The 21,320-nt window shown below is 41.6% G+C and overlaps 2 protein-coding genes across 2 annotated transcripts in view; one reads left to right on the top strand and one right to left on the bottom strand.

Moving 5' to 3' along the window:
• LOC109923797 (KH-type splicing regulatory protein) overlaps positions 1–18,383 on the bottom strand; it is a 43,693-nt gene extending 25,310 nt beyond the window's left edge. Inside the window, exons 1-2 of the mRNA XM_048617881.1 lie at positions 18,014–18,383; positions 3,746–3,842 (exon numbers count right to left, since the gene is read on the bottom strand). Coding sequence (XP_048473838.1) covers positions 3,746–3,842; positions 18,014–18,145 — 229 coding nt within the window. The 5' untranslated portion in view covers positions 18,146–18,383. The remainder of the gene's footprint in view (positions 1–3,745; positions 3,843–18,013) is intronic.
• Positions 6,416–8,354, top strand: LOC109923799 (60S ribosomal protein L36a-like). Its single transcript, XM_020523840.2, has 2 exons — positions 6,416–6,434; positions 8,032–8,354. Exons 1-2 carry the CDS (start codon positions 6,416–6,418, stop codon positions 8,352–8,354), a joined length of 342 nt encoding a protein of 113 aa, XP_020379429.1.
• Positions 18,384–21,320: the final 2,937 nt, after the last annotated feature.

Genomic DNA, 21,320 nt, shown 5'->3' with positions numbered 1-21,320 from the left:
TGCACACGGGGACAACCAGGGTGTGATTCAGTGGCATTGTCAAATTCCTCTAGGAGATGAAATTTGGGAATTTTCCAGACACTTAGCAGATTGAATTCCACGATTCACTGAAAACAATAAATGAGTTACTGTAAGTTTCCCTTAATCTTGTTTTTTTTCTGAAATTCTTAGGGTGTACCCTCGTGAGACACAGTGGAGCTTAGAAACACTCAGATGGGGCTACTCAAGTTTCAGCTGAGAGCGAAGATGAATTGAAAATACACACAGATGAACATGTATGGCAAGTGCCTGCTGATTCTGAGTTGAGGGCCGCCGCCAAACCTAGTCAGTCAGTGAGAAGGAATAATTTCAAAGTTGTGAATCAATCTTTACGTTGATGACCTGTTGGCACATTTCCCACTATGGCATGCTGACATAAATGAGACATCGTGAAAGCATGGAACAGTTAACACAAACAAAGAAACCATTTTTAAGGCAGAAGCCAAAACAGTTGATTTAGAATCACAGGATCCCTAGTGTGGAAGCAGGCCATTCGGCCCATCAAGTCCACACCAACCCTCCAAACAGCATCCCAATCAGCCGATCCCTGCAACCTCGCTTTTCCCCATGGTAAATCCACCTAGCCTGCACTTCCATGGACACTATGGGCAATTCAGCATGGCCAGTCCACCTAGCCGGTACATATTTGGACTGTGGGAAGAAACCCAGAGAAAACTCTCAGAGATGGGGAGAATGTGAAAACTCCACATAGTCACTCAAGGGTAGAGCTCAACCTGGGTCCCTGGCACTGTCAGGCAGCAGTGCTAACCACTGAGCTACCGTGCTACCCAATTTAAGTGAGAACAAAGACAAAAGATACAAAAACCTGCCTTATGGCATCAGCTAATGGGCAAGAGTGTTCAACTACACTAACTGATGACAGAAAACATTGTATTGGAAATGTTAACGTGGTAACTTAACAATAAACGTTGACAAAAGGATACGTAAAAATCAGGACAAAAGAAGGTTAGTGCAAGAACCAGAAGTCCTGCAGGATTACTAAGAGACACTGTTGCTATGCAAGCCGATGCTATTGTACCAAACACTCATCAAATGCAGAATCAAATATAAAACAGTGCATGCACCAAATTCAAGTGAGGAAAATGTCAATAAAATTGAAGCGGATTGTGGTTGTATTGTTCAAAGTTAGCTTATACTGAAAAATCTGAGCGCATTCTAGCATATTTCTGAACCAGCGAATCAGAGTTATCAAGAGAAATAGACCAGGTGAGATGGTGCAGGGTAAACAAAGGGATGTGAAAACTCATTTTCTCTCTTGCATTAGTACATCCACAAAGACACTTCACAACAACCAAGGAAACAATTGGGAAGGACTAATACTCTCAAGCCATGAGCTTGATTTCAATTTGATATTTGAATTCCAAATAGTTTAATGACTTTGGCATCAGTCTGACATATCAACCAGAGAACTATGGGGCCATAGATGGTCACAGCAGCAGAGTAAAAATAAAACATTTGAAACTTGAACTGAAAACTTCATGCAAATGCATCGAGACATCACGACAACTAAAAGAAAGATCTGGAGCAAGTATAATTTTGATAGTTTCTATTTTATCCCAGGCTTTACTTCAATTTCTCAAATTTACAATAATACCTGTTACTGATTATAGCAAGGACACATTTCCAATATGATTCTATTTTACCCTGTCCAGACCCTACAGGGTCATGAATCAGATAAATGGAAATAATGCATATTGCCTCAGTTAGAACGATTGTTCAATGTATTGCTCTGGATTAAACCACACTTGAGTTTCAGCACACAGAACATATTTATAATAATATGCTAGGTCTATTACTGTTCACTGTATATCTTACGGCAAAAAGATCTACCTTGACTTGAGATCAACTAGCCAGGGAGAAAGCCACAGTCAAGGGGAGAGCTGTTCTCTCTGGTCTCAATGTGCTTACAACATCATGAAGCTGCAAAGTAGGAACAAATTCTTTATTCAGATCTCGTAATTAGTTTGGGACAGAAGCACAGTAAAAAATGGGTTTATATCCATTGGATGAGACTTGGACGAAATCAGATTCCACCACAAACAAACAGGAATGGCACAGAAAGGTCTCCAGTTAAGTGCCACACTTCCAGGACATGAAACAGATGTCCAGTGCACTTCACTTCAACACAGTTGATGAAAACTGCATTCAGAATGGGGAGCAATGATTTCTGATGCCTTACCCTCCCACATGTTTCAGCACATATTTCAAGTTGAGAATTTTCAAAAAAAAAACAGGTCTGCTCAGATTGAAGCATATGGCAGAGAGTGCGAGTGGGAGCACAGGAGGAAAATACTCTTCCAGTGCTTATTATCCGTGCCACACAATGCATTAAGATCTTCTACACACTTGCAACGGAGTAAAGATTTGAAGAAAAATCAAGAAACTTCAGCACAAGAAAAAGATAATTAGCCAAATATATTGCTTTTTAAACACCACATCCTTTCTACCAACTCACTGTATTCCTTGTCTCACAACAAAGCCCAATTAAATTTTGAACAAATTTATACCATCTGCTTTAACAACCTCCCTAGAGATTTGTTCCATGACTATTCCTTGCAAAACAAATTTGAGTTCTTGCTCATTTTAGCTCATGCTCTGGCCTTTGAACACTTCATTCAAGTGAAAAGAAATTACTTAGCCAATTCTCCTGAGTTAAACAGTGTTACCTCAAAATCTGAGTGGGGTGGATAGTGATCTAGGGTTAGGGTTAGGGTTAGGCTCCTGACTTCTGGGCTCTCGTATTGACCTTATACATCTGTCACAGCAGATGCACACCAACTTGCCAATATTCTTTCATGTCAATGTTAACAGATTCCCATCATGCATCACCAGTCAAGTTTTTCCAACCAAATTATTTTATACACGTAGCATCCAGAGTCACCTCCAGCCAAGACTGAATCAAGGATAGTTTATGTCATACAAATGATAGCACTATTATAAGGGCATGCCCCTGTCTGCACCAACAATGCAGAGATGGAGATAGTCGACAACATCGAGTTCCTGGGAGTGATGATCCCCAACAATCTGTCCTGGTCCACCTGCGGCAAGCACAGCAACACCTCTACTTCCCCAGGAGGCTAAGGAAATTCGGCATGTCCATAAAGGCTCTTACAAATTTTTATAGAGGCACCATAGAAAGCATCCTATCTGGATGCATCACAGCATGGTGCGGCAACTGCCCTTTCCAAGACTACAAGAAACTACAAAGAGTCATGAACACAGCCCAGTCCATCATGCAAACCAGCATTCCATCAACTGACTTTATCTACACTTTCCATTGCGTTGGGAAAGCAACCAACATAATCAAAGATCCCTCCTACGCCAGTTATACTGTCTTCCACCCTCTTCCATTGGGCAGAAGATAGAGAAGTGACAGACTTCTTGAACGGACCTCTTTAAATATAATGTTGATGCACTTTCTCAGCAGCTGTAACACTGTATCCTGCACTCTGTTCTGTTACCCTGATGCACTTTGTCTGGTACAATCTGCCTACAAAGCACTGAAGACAAAATTTTTCACTTTGTCTCGGTACTTGTGACAGTAATAAATCAACTCAAACCAAACCAAAAAAGGGATGATAATACTGAACACTGGTACTATCAGTTACCAAGAAAAAAAAAGCAGTTACTAACTATATTAAACTTCAGAACCAGCTGAAGAAATCAGTTATTCTGATTGTCTTACCTCCATCTTCTAGTTGTCTCTTTTGACCAACAAATCCAAATTCTGGTGTGCTGTGGTTTACTGTTGTGGCAGTGTCACCTCCAATTTTAGCAGCTATCTGCAGATTTATTAAAAGTCACAGTTACTCACATAGAAAGACCATTTTTTCCTTGGAAATGAAACACTGCAGAACATTCTCTCTTGACCCTGCCTTAAACCACGTGGTCAAAACCTACTCTTCCCAGTCAGCAATGTTAACCAGCGACAGGTAGACGAACCAAGTCAATGGTATATCACAGGAAACACAAGCTGGCAGTGCTGATTGCTCCAAGTACTTGTGTCAATGCAAACTACTTCCAGTCACTTAAATTTAATTGATTGCATCTTCATGAGACACTAACAACAAACTGAGTATTAAATTATTTCCTTCAAAACATTTGTGTGTCAACCAGGAAAGAGCAACTCAAAGAGCAACAAACAGTAGCAATGCATCACAGCAGACGCTATGATTTGTCTGGTACATTTCAAGGCAATTTTTTTTATTTAACCTATTTTTTTCAATCAACCGGTTCAGAGATGTTATTACACACAACTGGAGCAGATGAGACTTGAACCCATGACTACCACTGCGCCACAAGGCGGCTCTTTCAAGGCAACTTACTCATCTCCTTGATACAAGTACTTATTCTCAATTGGCAATCAAGTGCCAATTCACTTCAACAGCATCAATTGTCCACTACCTTTGACAAAGACCACACTTAAAACTTTCTCCTCTCACTGATCTCTAGGGTACGGATATGGCAAACCTTCCTGTTTAGCTCCAGGAGGTAGAACCAAGCCAGGAAGGCGTAGGCACCATCAATGGCCTCACTGAGGCTGACAGTAAATATAACATTTGAGGCAGAAGATGAGGAAAGAAAATATCAACTATTTTTAGTTTCAATCACTATTCAGGTCTGTTGAAAATGTGGGAGAGATTATCCACAAAACTATTGTCTTCAGAACAGAAGACGAGAATTTAAATTCTCTTAAAAACAAACTTTGAAAAAGAAAAGACTGAAGAAATTTTAAAATGCTGATACCTAGTGCCAAACATTTGCAAAAAGCTATTCTGACCATTTAAAAAGCACTGGCTCACTACTTTCGTTCAGTCATTGGTTGAGACAAATGGAGTAAGAACCTTATTTGGAGTTCTGAACCTAAACACAGCTAGTCTCTAACTTCTACACATTGTCACAAGTACACATGGCATGGATTATCTGGTGAGTTTAGGATTAAATATAGCCAAGGCATGTCCAGGGAGTAAAGTGGCATGTAACATGCTGTACTCAGGGGGCATGTTGTTTTACACTCCCTTGATAACCCATGCATGATATATCACATCAGCAAGCACCCACACGGAAAATATAAAAATTTGTAGATCTAAAGATGGGCACCAGTAACAGTAGACATGACAGTCTAAATTCTCTATTCTAACCTCCACCACAACCCATCCGTTCCCCACAAGCAACTTCATGTTGCCAAATGACCACTCCAGTACCAGAATCTTGCTGATTGGAGTTTCAGGATTAAACTATTGATTCACACTGCAAATAAATCACTTTTCCTTCTTCACCGGATAATTTTACCACCCTCCACAATCCAGTAGAAACTTACTTTACACATAATACTGTAAATGTCAATTTTTTTCATACTGTTCTAATTATTCATAATTTTGTAAACTTCCATCAAATCCATGCAACCTTCTCAAAGAAAAGCTCCAGCTATTCTAGGCTAGTCTCATAACAGAGGCCCTCGCTCCCGAAAACCCCTCTTGGATTTCTTGTGCAACTATTCAGCCACCCTAACGTGTTGTGCAATGTTTGCTCATTGGACTTTCTGCACGGGTTTCACTTGCTCCTGTCTGCATCATGGGAACAGCTTTGTGGCTGTGGGGGCATCTTCATTTTGGCAGCCACCATATACAGGGTAGGTGCATTTGTGCCTGGCTGGCTGGTCATGGGGCAGTGGTGGCCTCAGTAGGCTGGGCCTGTGGGCAGATCTCTGACAGCAGCACACCACAGCACTAGGCCAGGCCTCAAGCTGAAGAAAGGGAGAGACTTTGCAAAACAACCAACCAATCTCACAAACCTCAGCAAGATTTCCAGCCCAAATAACTTAATGCTAAAGCAAAATGTAAAGACTTTAGTTGTGGTGCACCTGCCACCATTTAGCCACTGTCCCTTGTATTCCATAGGCATGAAACTTGCTGACATCTGTCATTTTACTGATTATGGTCAGGTATCAGTAATTTTTACTATTACTCCCCCAGATACATTTCATCTAGACCTAGTGAAATATCAGCTTATCAACATCAGCATCCCATCTACTTTCTACATCCCAGAATTCCTTGCAGGGACATGGGTGCTATTAGCAAGACCAGCACTTGTTGCTCATTTCTCAAGCCCAAGAACTGGCGGACTGGGAGCAGCTACTTGCTGATAAAATTGTGGTCAGTGTAGGAAAGCTAACAAAGTGCACGAGAAAACATCAGCAGGTAGAATAAAAGAAAACCCAAAGGGATTTTTTAAATCTGTAAAGAACAAAGAGAATAACTAGGCAAAGAGTCAGGCCTGTTAGAGACCACAAGCTGTGTGTAGACCCAAAAACATAGGCAATGTCCTCAATGAATACACTGCATCAGTGTGCACAATGACAAAGAACAGCACCGGTACAGATACCAGGTTTGAGCACCAAAATATCAGAAATAATTAACAGTAACCTAAGCGGTACTAGTGGACTTAGGAGCCTGGACAATAAGAGGCCACAGAATCCAAGGCACAGTGGAACATTGGATTCAAACATGGTTGAGAGGGAGGAACCAGAGCAATGTTTGAGACTGCAAGTCTGTGTTAGTGAGGTTCTGTAGGATTAGGTGCTGGGGCCCATTCTGCTAGTGGTGTACATTCATGATTTGGACTCAAGTGTAGGGGATTTGATCAAGAAATTGGTGGATACTAAAATTGGATCTTGGAATTCTGCAGTAATTCTCTTTATGCAACATTCTGCTGTGTTACTCTTTCAGTCTTGACTGACTGTTGCTCAACTTGTTCACAGGTCACAACATTAACCAGTAACCAAGACAACTAATTATAAACTTGATCTATATCGGGTGTTAAAACAAAAAGACCAACCAATACAACCAGTGGTGAAGCGTCATACTAGATTTGAAACATTAATTCTCTCTTTCCAGAGATGCTGCCACACCTGCTAACCTTGTTCAACTTTGTTTGTTTCAACTGGTACAACTGTTAGTTTATTACCTAAACTTATTCAATGAAATGCAGCAAGTGTAAATGCTTATCCCTCTAAACATCTCCAAAACATACACTCGAAGGAAAGAGAAAAGATTTCCCTGCAGAGACTGGCTGGCAAAAAATAAAATACACTTCGGTTAATGGATTATTCAAGGCAAAAGGATAAATCATAGAATCTTCTAGAATCTGTTACTCTGATGCTTTGACTAGTGGAGTCATCACTAACTACACATGGTTGTTTCTGAAGTCTTGTAGACATAGCTTGCTCAGGATGTATGATCTTTACATCTTTCAATTCCTCTCTCAAGCAGAAAAATAGGTTTCCCTCTGAAGTTACAGGAGAGTTTTCTTTTCAGAAATGACAGACCAACTGGACAGCACATTATTAGCAGGCTTTCATTCAAAAGCTCCTTTCTGAGCTACTCACTGTTCAAAAGAGCCCTAGCAAAACAAAGTTATCCCTAATCAACCGTTTAATAGCAAGTCTTGTTTTTAAAAATCTCCATTAGCCAATTAACTTTCAATTGTCTCTTATTTTCTGGGTATTTTCACAAAACTTAAAAATGAACCTATTTTGCCACGATCTTTCCAAAGCCAAGTCCTGCAAGCAACTCAATATAAAGCATCTTCATAACACCTACGAAAATGCATAATTCTACATTTTCCCACATTACACTCCATTTGCCAGAACTTTACCCACACATGCGACTTATCACTGATTTACAGCCTCATAGCCTCTTCATTACAAACGACCTTCATATCATCTGCAAATTGAGCTATGAACACCTTCGCTCCCCTTGCCCATGTCACTGATATAAACTGGAAAAAGTTAGGGTTCCGTTAAGTACTATATTAGGACCAATCAGTCTCATTTCTACATGCTGTTTTCTGCCCTCCTTTTCTGTAAGTTCCAAATTTTGCTGGAGTAAAGTTGCACAGATGCCAGCAATCTCTCCCATTTCCAATACCAGTCAAGATCACTACGTTTCCCCCTCTCTGCTCAGGACTAAGATGGCAAAATAGTGAACGTAATAAAGATTTGGAGGATGCACTACAAGGAATGTTGCAGGTACCGTCCACATACAGTTACCCAGTACAAGAAGGGAAAGGATTCTTTGTACACACCGGGTAAGAGGTGTTATGACAGAAAACAAAATGGTTATGTTGGGCAGCCAAAGCCTATATTTCAAAAAAAGGGTAAGAAGATTGACTTGACACTTAAGTGTCTGGAGCCCAACTATCGATCAAAAGAGAACGCTTGTCATCAAGAGGTGTGCAACAGCTTTGAGCTGGGAGGAAACAAGAAGAGGAAGGACCAAGTCATCCAGTTCTAAGCTACAATCTGTGTTCTTTAGAGTAGAAATTCATAATAAAATTCACTGAAAATTTAATAGAAGACATTCCTGCCTTATTCCTGATGAAGAGCCATTCTAATTTTACAATCAACGTGATATATCAGGAATCGCTGAGTATCATTTAAACATATCCTTGGAACTCTGAAATAAATACATAAATTTCTGGGGAAACTCAGAGGGTCTCACAGCATCTGTGAGAGCAAAACAGAAGTAACATTACATCCATCATGATTCAAAACTATTTCTCTCCACAGACACCACCATACCTGCTGCATTCCTCCAAAAATTCTTTTCATTTCACTTCAAGCTCAGTCAGAACAGGGTCACATATCAAAGAAAAAGGACTAGACCCTAACTTTTTCTGACAAAGGCTAATGTAAGGAACTGCGTTCCAGACGTAATTTGATTGGTTTTACTACTCAGCTTTAAGCAAAACACACTTTCTTCTTATTCTACAGTTAAATACAAAAGAAAGAATTGGTCTAACTTTAACTCTATTGGAAAGCTTAACAGAATAACATATTATTTAACCACTAAACAACAACTGTTCCAATATATCAACATCACATAAACACACCCTTGACAAAGCCAAATTCAGTAGAAAAGATTGTCTCACATGCTGTTCTGGCAGCAGGAAGAGAACCCAAGCTTTTTGCTGTAACAGAGAAAAAGATCTAGCAGCTTCGATGTAACCATTTTCAAACCCCCAACAACTGCTGAAAACTAAATTAAACCTTGGTTCTGTAGGAGCTTGACATGCTGCTTCTACTGTTCCAACTTTTCTGCAACTAGTCACCAGAACTAACAAGATTAAACAAAATGGATATATGCAACCCCCTCTATCATAGAAATCATGTACAGTCATAATGAGGCACAAAAATAAATGATCAAGGTGGCTACAGGCTTTGCCAAAGAATTGTATTTAAAGTGTATATTAAGTAGAAATGGGCTACAGTGGAGGGATTCATGGAATAGAATTCCAAATAACTGGAAATGAGCCAGTGAGGGTACAGATTTCAAAAGCACAATGTGTTAGTGGGGTAGGGCAGAAAATTATGCAGATCAACAGGAGGAATCAGATTTAGAAACAAACACATCACTCCTTCAAATCAGGACAGTAACTTTTAAAACAAAGGTGCTCATGGAACGTGGGCAAGGCCACTGTTTGTTGCACACCCCTGTGAGGGGGTTGTGAAGAGCCACATTTCTGAATTGCTGTAGTCCATGGTAGGTAGGTACATACAGTGCTGTTACGGTAGGAGTTCTAGGATTCTGACTCAGTGACACTGAAGGAGTGGCATAGATGCTGAGGGAGTTGATGTCAAAGGTGTTGTGTGGGACAGCCAAACAGACACGTGTCTGTTTGGTGCTGAGCTTAAGTTTTCATATTTGACTGTTATATTTTCCTTTTATAAATGCTTCCTAATTGCGTCCTGTTGTTCTAAAGTACAGTGAACCTTATGCTGCGAGACAAAGATCATTCTCCTCAAGGCACTCAGCAGAGGGTAAAAGCTCCAAGTCTGAAATGAGATTAATTCCACAATAGTTTAGGATCTACACCTAGGCTGGGTTCAATGAGTGTCAATAAATTCAACACACGGTACAGTGTTAACTCCCTGAAATTTTGGTCAAGGGAGGGCTCTTTGTCCGCTCGGAGGAACCAAGGTAAAAATCCTCTTCAATTTAACTAGAGACAGTGCACGAGGAGAAAAAGGACAATGAAAATGCTCCAAATCAGTTGAATAGTCCAAAACATACTTTTGTCACATATTTCATTCCATTCTGCACCTGCTTTGCTAAGCAAATATGCATATGAAGTAATTCAGTGATTGCATTTTTCAAAATAGAAGATGGTCAACACATTTACGACCATGCAATTGAGGGTGGCACAGGAAACTGAAATGGTGGAACTTTCAAATTCCTGAACTGCTGTTTATATAGAAATAATGTGCCAAGGACAAAGGTAAAACAAAAGGTTAAATAGTTCAAAATGAACATGAAGACCAAAATAAGAATCTTGCATTATCCTGGAAGGTATAACCACAATCAGCTAACAGTTTTGATGGGACAGGCTATCCTTGAACTGTGATGGGACTGGTATCATGGCATAACAGATAGCTATGGCTGTCAAATAATAAGGAGCGGGGGGAAAACACAGATGTACAAAGCAACACTATATGGCAACATGGCAGTGTAACTAAATTGATAATGATACCCAGGGACAGAATGTCAGAGCATTAAAAACAAAAGAAATCAGGTTGAAGGGGAAAAACAATGGTAAGAAGGCAAAATTAATGGCTCTTAAAGGTACGTGATGTAAAAACAATATGAATTTATAACAAAAGAGCGAATGGCATAAAGATCAAACAATCTTATAGCCATTATGGTTACAAGGAGATCAAAGCTGGGAACTAAATATTCAGCTGTATGACCTTTCTAAAGGACAGGGAGGAAGGTTTGGCTGGTGACAGACCTTTGCTAGTATGAGATACAATAAGGATGCTTGCAAGAAATGATCTTGGATCAGACGCTGTAGAATTCCTTGTGGAGGGAGGCAAGAAATAAAGAGGGGAAGACGACACTGCTGAGCGCAGTTCACTGACTCCTACAGTTTTTTAGGACAGAGAACAAGTCAGGAGATCACAAAGGCATGTGAAAAAAGGCAGTATGTTAATCACAGATAACTTCAACCTTAATATACGTTAGGAAGATCAAACTGGCAAAAGTAGCCTTCAGGAAGAGTTTACTGAAGCAGTATGTTATAGACGCAACCGGGGATCATGCTATTTTGATCTGGTAATGTGTAATGAAGCAGCTTTAATAAATGATCAGAGTAAAAGATATCCTCGGGAATGGTGACCATAACGTGGTAGAATTTAGCATTCTTAATTTTAAAAATTGATCTTTTTTAACTTCAGCATTCCATTTGAATGAGAAACTTGGGTCGGAAACAACTGTGCTAAACGTAAGAAAGGAAATTACATCGGGATGAGGGGAGGAGTTTGCTTGAATGGACTGGGAAAAGTGTTCTGCAGAAAACAGTCGACAGAAATGACAATGGCAGATGTTTAAGAAAATAGTTCATGAGTCACAATAAGTGAGGAAGGAGGATCCTAGGAAAGGGATAAAACAAACTAGCTAACTGGGGAAGTTAGGATAACATCCAATTGAAAAAAAAGAGGCAAAGACTAATGGTAAACCAGAAGGTCAGGACTCTTGTTATGCAGTAGTTTTGTACCTACCTCTGAGCCAGGAGGCTTGGGTTCAATTTCCACCTGCTCCAGAGGTGTGTAATGTCGTTACTGAACAAGCTGATTAGAAAATATCTCAACTAGAGGCAAGTTTTAAAAATCAATTAAAGTGACAAAACAAAGGGCAAGAAAATAAACTGAGGACAAACCAGCAATGTAAGAGTTTTTCAAGTATTCTATAAAGAGGGTGAGCTGTAAGGACAATGCAGAGACACTTCGGTACTTCATTTGGACAAGGTGAGTGAGTAGGCAAATGCACAGCAGATATAGTACAATGTGGATAAATGTGAGGTAATCCAACTTGGTAGCAAAAACAGAAAGGCTGACGAGTTACAAATTGTATTTCTAAAATATAAATAACCTGAATAATTATAAATTGAGAGACGGCAATGTGCAATGAGACCCCTTTGCTCACCAGTCACTGAAGTTAAGCATGCAGGTGCAGCAGGTGGTAAAGGCAAATGACTTGCTAGCCTTCATAGTGAGACGATTTGAGTCAAGGAGCAGGAATATCTTGCTGTAATTTTACAGAGACACTGGTAAGGTCACATCTGGAATATTGTATGCAGTTTTAGCCTCCTTATCAGAGGAAGGATGCTCTTGCTATGTAAGGAGCGCAGCCAAGGTTTACCAAACTGGTCCCTGGAATGGTGGGACTGACATGTAAGAGACTGAATTAGTTGGGATTATATTCACTGGAGTTCAGAACAATGAGGATAGATCTCAAAAACCTATGAACTTCGAACAGGACTAGACATGATTGATGCTGGAAGGATGTTCCTGATGTCAAGCAAGTCCAGAACCAGAGGTCAGAGACTAAGGATATGGGATAGGCCATCTATGATTGAGATTAGGAGAAATTTCTTCATCCTGAGAAATGGTGAGCCTGTTGAATATACTACACAGAAAGCAGTCCTGGCCAAAACATTGTATATTTTCAAGCAGTTGGGCATAGCACTCATGGTGAAAGGGATCAAAATATATGGGGCAATGCAGGAACAGGTTACTGAGTTGGATGATCAGCCACAATCACAATGAATGGCAGAGCAGGCTAAAAAAGGGCTGAATGGCCTACTCCTGCTCTTATTTTCTGTGTTTCCATGGATGAGAGGGGCAAAGTGTACATAGTCCCATCGAGAACAAGGTTGGGGCAATAATAATGGGTAGCCAGGAAATGGCAGAGGAATCAATCTTCACAGTAGAGGGCACTGAAAGCATTACAAAACAATGAAATAATCAAGGAATGGCAGGGGGAAATCACTCCATACTAATACAGTAACTATCACTAGACAAGAGATACTATAGAAACTGATGAGGATAAAGGTGGACAGGAAGAGTGGATGCACTGTTCCTGACCTTCCAAGAAACTCTAGATTCTGAAGCATTCCATAAATTTATAGTAAGGGTTGCCTAATGAACAATTTTTTGTCTCAGAAGAGAATAAACCTGTCAAATTCTTTACCGTAGAGAGCTGCTGAGGCTGGGTGAAATATATTCAAGACCATGCTTGATGGAGTGAATGGGCTTACTTCTGCTCCTACATCCTATGGCTCAATGAGAAGAGCAAGAAGGGGCCATGAAATGACCTTGGCAAGTAGGGTTAACAAGAATCCCAAGGTATTCTATAGATACATTAAAAACAAGAAGATAACTAGGGAGGACCACTCGAGGACGAAGGAGGGAACTTGTGCTTGGAGGCAGAAAATGTGGATGACATCCTAATTGAGTACTTTGCATCAGTATCTACCGAGAAAAAGGATATGGAGGATAGTGAGATTTGTGTGGAGAATGCTAATATGCTAGGGTACTTTCAAGTCAAGAAAAGAGTGGTGTCGATCTATTGAAGAGCATTAAGTTGGATAAGTCCCTAGGGCCCATTGGTATCTACCCAGATTATTCAAAGAGGCAAGAGAGGAGATCACTGAGGCCTTGACCAAGATCTTTGTATCCTTGCTCGCCAATGGACAGCTCCCACAGGACTGGCAAGTAGCTAATGTTGTTCCACTGCTCAAGAAGGGAAATACGGATAAGCCAGGAAACTAAACCAGTGAGTCTCACATCGGTGATTGAGAAGCTATTGGAGAGACTTCTTAGGGATAAGATTTATGAGCATTTGGAAAAGCATATCCCTAATTAGTGACAGTCAACATGGCTTTGTGCGGGGCAGGTCATATCTTACTAACTTGATTGAATTTTGAGGAGGTGACAAAGGTGATCGATGAGGGTAGAGCAGTGGATGTTGTTTGCAAGGATCTTGGAAGGGTTTCAACAAGGACCCTCATGGTAGGCTCATCCAGAAGATTAAGATGCATGGGATCTACGATGACTTGGATTCATGGATTCTGAATTAGCTTGCCCATAGAAGATGGAGGGTAGTTCTGGAAGGGTGTTTTTCAGGCTGGAGGTCCATGATTATGGGTATTCTGCAGGAATCCATACTGGGACCTCTGCTGTTTATGATATACATAAATGACTTGGATGAGAATGAAGGTGGGTGGGTGGGTTAGTAAGTTTGCACGATATAAAGATCAGTGGATTTGTGGACAATGTAGAAGGTTGTCAAAAAATACAGTGGGATATGGATGAGTTGCAACATGGGTGCAGAAATCCGGCTAAGTGTGAGGCACTACATTTTGGGAGATCAGATGTTAGGGAAAAGTACACAGTTAACGGCGGGACTCTGAACAGCAGTGACGTACAGAAGTATCTTGGGGTTCAAGTCCACAGCTCCCTGAAAGTAGCCACGCAAGTAGATGCGGTAATGAAGGCATATGGCATGGTTGACTTTATTGGTCAGGGAACTGAGTACAAGAGTCAGGATGTCATTTTGCAGCTTTATAAGACTTGCAATTTGCATTCAATTCTGATCACCACATTACAGGGAAGATGTTGAGGTTTTGGAGAGACTGAAGAAGAGGTTTACCAGGATGCTGCCTGGATTAGGGGGTATGAGCAATAAGGAGAGACCAGAAAAACTCGGGTTGTTTTCTCTTGAGCAGCAGAGGCTGAGGGGAGACTTGATAGGAGTCCATAAAATTATGAGATGCGTAGATAGGGTTGACGATCAGAGTCTTTCTCCCAGAGTTGTAATGTCTAATACCACGGGGTACGTGTTTAAGGTTAGAGGAGGAAAGTTCAAAGGAGACGTGAGGGGCAAGTTGTTTTTTTTTACACAGAGTGTGGTAGGAGTCAGGAACGCACTGCTGGGGTGGTGGTGGAGGCACGTACTCTAAGAGCATTTAAGGGACTTTTAGATAAGCACGTGAATACGCAAGGAATGGAGGGGCATGGACCAAGGGCAGATAAAAGGGATTAGTTTCATTTGGCATCATGTTCAGCACAATATTGTGGGCCAAAGGGCCCGTTTCTGTGCTGTACAGTTTTATGTTCAATGTAATACGAGACAAGCACCAAAAAACATCAAGGTCATGTTGGATGTGCAAGGGTGGATATCTAAATGGGCGCAGCCAGAATATAAAGTACAATTCAGTAGTTTTTGGCAATGTATTCAAAGTTAAGGAACTCGCAGTAAGTCATCTGATTCCTGCAGTCTGGATATCCTGCAACAACCGGTAAAGACACCAACATTAAATATGGTACATATGCCCAACACTGCGCAGTCTCATTGTTTAAACATAGATTGACAGCCAACTTCTAGGTGGTTAAAATTTCAAGGGAGTGGTTTGCTTCCATCAAGTCCTTATCCATCTATGGCTCAGTTGGTGAAGATTTCCAAGAAATCAATAGATCACTTCTAATCTCAGCTTGGCTCAGAGCAAGAATTCCACAATGTTCATCAACGGTCCTGGTGGGATGGCGGGGTGGGGGGGAAGAAGAGATAGTAAGACCACAAGCATTCTGACCCATATATTGCACAAATGATGGCAGTTGAGAAGATCCAGTCCACAATGAAAAGCTTTGTCATTCAGATTGCACATCACATGAGAACAATACCCGTGCCTTAATAAGGAATCAACAAGCTAAGGGGAGACTATCCGAAAAAAAATGAGAAACATGTAGTTTCAGAATTCACATTCTTAGCTGATGTGCGCCTCATTTCTATTTACTAGTTCTTGCCCCATTTCTTGTGATGCTCTTAGCTGTCAAAAATCTCTCAAAAATTCTAAATAGACCTGTAGCATCCATCACCATCTGGGACAAGGAGGATTTCAAATTACATTAACCTTTGAGAAAGAGATTCCTGATTCAATGAATGACTTCCCTCAAGTCTATTGTATCTCTGTTGTCAATTCCCCAGAGTGAGATGTCTCTCATGTTATGATCCTTGATCACTTCATTCCCTCATCTTCCATTGTTATGGAAATGTAAGCTACGGTTATGCAACCTGTCACCATACACCCACTCACCTGGTGTCATTCTGACCTTCAAGGTCAGTGTCCAGAACTGAACGCAGCATTCCAGACTGGGAAGGAATTGCTTAGTTCAGTAACGTATTTTCCTTTTTCAGAGCAGAAAATCACGTTTCATTTCAGACTCAGTTGCCATCCAGAACAGAAACTGTCTGAACAAATTAAATGATTTTGCTGTTGACATGTGTTAAGTTCAGCAATTTTTCAGGCTGAATCAACAGCCTGCATTGTCACAAATCAGGGAGTACGGTTATTAGCAAGTAAAGAGCTTCTATCAAACTCTTCCTTAAAAATATACAACTTCTCCTCCTCCACCACCTTCTAGGGAAGAGAGTTCCAAAGTTGCACAGATCTCAGAAAGGCTCTTTCAGCTTGATCCCAAAAAGGTAAACCCACAGAACTTTGGCTCTGTACTGACCCATAAAAGCAATTTTCCTTTTTACATCCATCTCGATAAGATCATTTAAGATCTCAAATTTCAATCAAGTTGACCTTCACTCTTGAAAACTGCAGTGGAAACAGTACAAAAGCAGAAATTGCTGGAAAAACTCAACAGGTCTGACAGGATCCTTACAGATAAAGCAGAGGCAATGTTTCGGGTCCAATGGCCTTTCTTCAGAACTTGTCCAATGTTTCCTCAAGACAACCTGCTCATTTTTGGTGTCAACCTCATTAACCTCCTCCAAATTGCCTCCAATGCATTTACATCCTTCTTTAAATAAAAGGCACAAATGCGACCCGCTTCAATTTCGTTTTCCTTACCCATTCCCAAAATATAATTTACACTCACCTTGCCCAACTGCACCCTACCCATGATGAGAAAGCTTACTGGACTCAGATTCTGGGAAATCCCACATTGGGATTCCATCACAATCAATTCCTCTCATGTCAGCCTGGGCACAATGTTCCTCCAAAAAACAAAGGTTTCAAAATCTAGAATCCACAATTGTACACTTGAAAGTCTTTCAATTTTGAGAGACATCACACAAAAAAATCCATTCGCATTCTGCTCAAAACCATACACTGCCAAGTTTACATTAAACAGGTAATATTTCAGATTAACGAGTTATAAAAACAGCCAACTATAAAAATGTTGAGAGAATTGGAAACTGGCTGCAATGCACTGCCATTTGACCTCAAACTCAAGTGACCTGTCCCAAAGATCAAGCACTGTCTACTTCCTGTGGGGGTGATTTCAGAAGGAATTACCTTTTATTTCAGTGCACGAGGGAATTTCTGGAAAACGAACTTTTTTCAAAGTGCACAAATTATACACGCCTGCTCAGAGAGAAATACAATGGACTCCATTCTCCTAAACCATGCTATCGTGAGCAAGCATAAAGCAAACACTGGTTTCTTGCATTACAGAGAATGCAATACAAAGTTAGTGGCAGTGACTACAGATGAATACATTCCCATTCAAGGGGAAATGGGGTTCATGCAGCCTCAGATACCTACAAGTCACTCAACCTGTTCCAAAGGAACGTAAAGGTTCTCTCTGAATTCCAACGAACACATTGGTGAGCCTGATGTGAAGCCGCATGTCTTGATGAACAAACAATAAATCTAAACAGTCAATGGATCTGTTAAGGTCTCTACGGTGCATCAATGATCTTTTTTGTTGGGTTAAAAGCAGGTCGACATGTCAAAATGAATTTTAAGCACTGGTGAAGACGTTAATTTTCAAACACATTTCCTGGCGGGTCGACCTGGAGTCTGAAAGGAGGCGAGGCTTTCAGATTCCGGGCAAAGCGAACAGAGAGCAACCGGAGGAGAAGGTAGCGGATTCACCTTTGATTTCCCGGGCCTCCCGACGGGGAGATCATCCAAAATTCGGTCCCCACACCATGCCTCGCGGAGGCAGACCGCTCCTTCCTCCCATCCCCCAACAAACACCGCTAACCTCCACTCTCCCCAACCCCCTCCCGGCGCGGCCTAGTCAGTCAGGCTTCACCACCACCACCCACCTTTTACCCTCCTCTCCACCTGCTCAGACCCTCCATAAGCCCTGACTGACCTGCCGTGCCCGCTGCACCGCATCGGCGAAAGCGTCCGGCTTTTTGAAAGCCGCACCGCCAGCCCCGGTCCCAGCTCCGGCCGCGCCGGCACCGACTGCGTGCGGGGGCGCCGCTGCCGCGAAGTCCGCCATTTCCAGCTGGGTCCGCCGCTGCACCGATTCACTCGATCACACGCCCGGGTTGTAGATCCGCGGCTCTCGATTACGTTTATTTTCTCTCACCACCCGGTCTCTCCTTGTCTGACAGCCTAGGACCAGCTCCAGTTAGCCTCCTGTTCCTCACCACTCACAGGCCCGGGCCCAATAATGGCTTCCAACGCTCCCGCCTCGACACCGCCAAGAGACGGACAGTGGGCGGAGGCAGAACACACGTTGCGATGGACAGCTGCTCCGTCCAATGGAAACGCAGCTCCGGGCCACACCGCTATGATTGACGTACCGGTTCTCCAATGGGAATGTCGTATGCTTTAGACGCCAACGTGATTGATGGCACGATTACCCAATAGAAATGCGTCATGTCTTTAACGTCATTGTGATTGGCGGACATGTGCTGCAGTGGGATACGGATATGCGTGTGACATCACCTAGAGGAACGGCCAAACGGCGAAGCGTGCGTCCTGATTGGCGGGCGGCGGAGTCAATAGCCGCTCGGAATGGTCGGAAGGCGGTCTTGCTGTCTGAGACATACATGTGTTGGGGAGAAAAAAAAATGGAGGGTAGTTTGGTTAAAAATTGAGGGAAATAGTTTATCGCTTTTTTTCGATGTAGATATTCAGTATCTGTGTGATATTTAATGTTTCCAAGCTTGTTTCGCGAGATTGGTGGACAGCATCTTCTTCAGGGAGGGTTTTGTGAAGAATGAGGGCTACACAAGAATTGGCAAAGCTCCATTGCTCTCCATGGCCTTAACACCAATCTTTGTACCTATCTTTGAGCCAGGAGACTAGAGTTCAAGTCCTACCTGTTCCAGAGGTGAATAATAACACATCTGAACAGGTTGGATGAGAACATAGCTTTTTTACAATATATCTGCTGTGGTGCGAACCACAATCTATTACCAGTGAGACGTAGAAGAGAATAATGATGACACCTGAAGATCATAAGACACAGGAGCAGAGGCAGACAGGTCAATGAGATAATGGCTGATCTGATCATCCTCACCACTTTCTTGTCTTTTCCTCATAACCCTTGATTCCCTTACTGATTAAAAAATCTGAGCCCGAGTTAGTTAGATGTCTTCCCCCAGCCTTGCCTGAATAAAATGTTAGTTATCATTTTAAAGAGGCAACATCACTCAATGAAGACATGTTATACAGGACAGGTCAAAGGTGCCTGTGAGACATAGTGAGAAAGAGACAAATGGAGACTGGGAAAATGCATAGCTTGCCTCCCTGCGTTGCAGTTAAGTAGACACCAGCAGGTAGGAAAAGAAGATGGAGGTGACCAAAGAAGACTTGGCTAACTACCTTTGTGGAGGGACTCCAAGAGCAAAACGCTATCCGGATGGAGTGAGAAAACTTTCAATGGATCAGAGTCAGATGGGGAGCTTTGCTGCTCGTTGTTCCACATGACACTTGAGGAACAATGTCCAAGTAACTCGTTGCCTAGGTAGTTCCTGTTGGAAGAGTTACTTTAATATAATTTAGAGACAATATACGACACAGCAATAAGCCATTGGACCCAAATGAGCTATTCAAGATGTTTAAACACCATTGGCTAGGTGGACAGAATCTTTGCTCTTGAAATTGAGTACAAAAAGCAACTAGGTTATGCTAAACTTTTAGAAATTTAGCACTTAGCTAGAATTCCCTGGCTGGAATATTTTGTCCAATTCTTTGTATTGTAGTTCAGGAGGCAAGGAAGCATAGGAGATTTTTGTGATGGTGCCTGGGATTAGGAATTTTGGTTGTGTGGCAAGTCAGGGATTGTTTAGAGCAGAGAAGGTTAAGTAGAGATAAAAACAGAAATTGATAAAGAAATGAAGCAGGTCTGATAGCATCCGCAGAGAGAAAGCAGATTTAGATCCGATGACCCTTCTTCAGATTAATTAAATAGAGATTTATTTGTGGTTCAAAATCAAGGGGATTTGATAGGAGCAAAGAGAAAGAAATAGGTTTCCTCTGGCAAAGGAAGATAAAATTATGACAGTTAGTTGTGATCTGTAATGTGTTGACTAGAAAGACAATAGAAGCAGATTTGGCAATGATTTTGCAAAGGGAACTAAATTAATATTTGAAGTTGAGAAAATTGCAGGGCAACGGAGTAAGAGCAGAAATTGATAATTTTTGGCAACTGAATAAGACACTTAGACTTTTGGGATAACAAGGTGTAGAGCTGGATGAACACAGCAGGCCAAGCAGCATCATAGGAGCAGGAAGGCTGACGTTTCGGGCCTAGACCCTTCATCAGAAGGGGGATATGGAATAAATAAGGAGAGAGGGGGAGGCGGATAGAAGATGGATAGAGAAGATGGGTGGAGAGGAAACAGACAGGTCAAAGAGGCGGGGATGGAGCCAGTAAAGGTGAGTGTAGGTGGGGAGGTAGGAAGGAGATAGGTCAGTCCAGGGAGGACAGACAGGTCAAGCGGACCCCGCCTCCCTAACCTTGTTATCTCAGATTTTCCAGCATCTGCAGTTCCTACTATCTCTGATACACTTAGACTTTTGGTATGTCTTGTGGAGTAATGGGACTTGTTCACTCTTCTTGTTAGAGTTGGAACACCACAGTGCTGCATTTTGTATTGGAGTCTCAGTCTTCTGGATGGGCTCATATCTCTAGATTTTGAGACAGGCATATGACTAACTCAGTGAGGTTGACCTCTGTTCCTGCTGATTTACAATGTGTGCTTGAAAAGTGGGGTCATGACTACTGCCCCCTGACTGAACAAAGCCTTACCCTCCTGCCCTTTAATGTTAAATGGCTGTCCTTTATTACGCTTTATTAATTGGGAGTATGATATCTGTCATTTGCATCACTGCACCACTGATAGACAATCCCTCAGATCCTTTGGCTCTGGAGTTCGTTCGCTAAATCTCTTACTCTCCCCACTTTCTGTTCTGCCAAGATACTCCTGTAAGCGCCAATATCTTTTTAAGTAGCTCAGTTTCAAATTATGTTTGATATTAGCCATGAATCGCCTTGAGATGTGTTACTATATCAAAGGTACTATATAAATATAAAATGATACTATGACGAGTCATCTTGCAAACTTGCTGCGAGGATAGAATAATGAGAAAGTTAAAGGTCATTAGATAGCAGCCAGAGATTCTGTTTCTCCAGTTCACAGATCATACTTAATAAAGAGCAG

Source organism: Rhincodon typus, chromosome 38 (assembly GCF_021869965.1).
Source record: "Rhincodon typus isolate 14 chromosome 38, sRhiTyp1.1, whole genome shotgun sequence".
NCBI classification, from domain to species: Eukaryota; Metazoa; Chordata; class Chondrichthyes; order Orectolobiformes; family Rhincodontidae; genus Rhincodon; species Rhincodon typus.
This window is presented reverse-complemented; position numbering and strand designations above follow the sequence as displayed.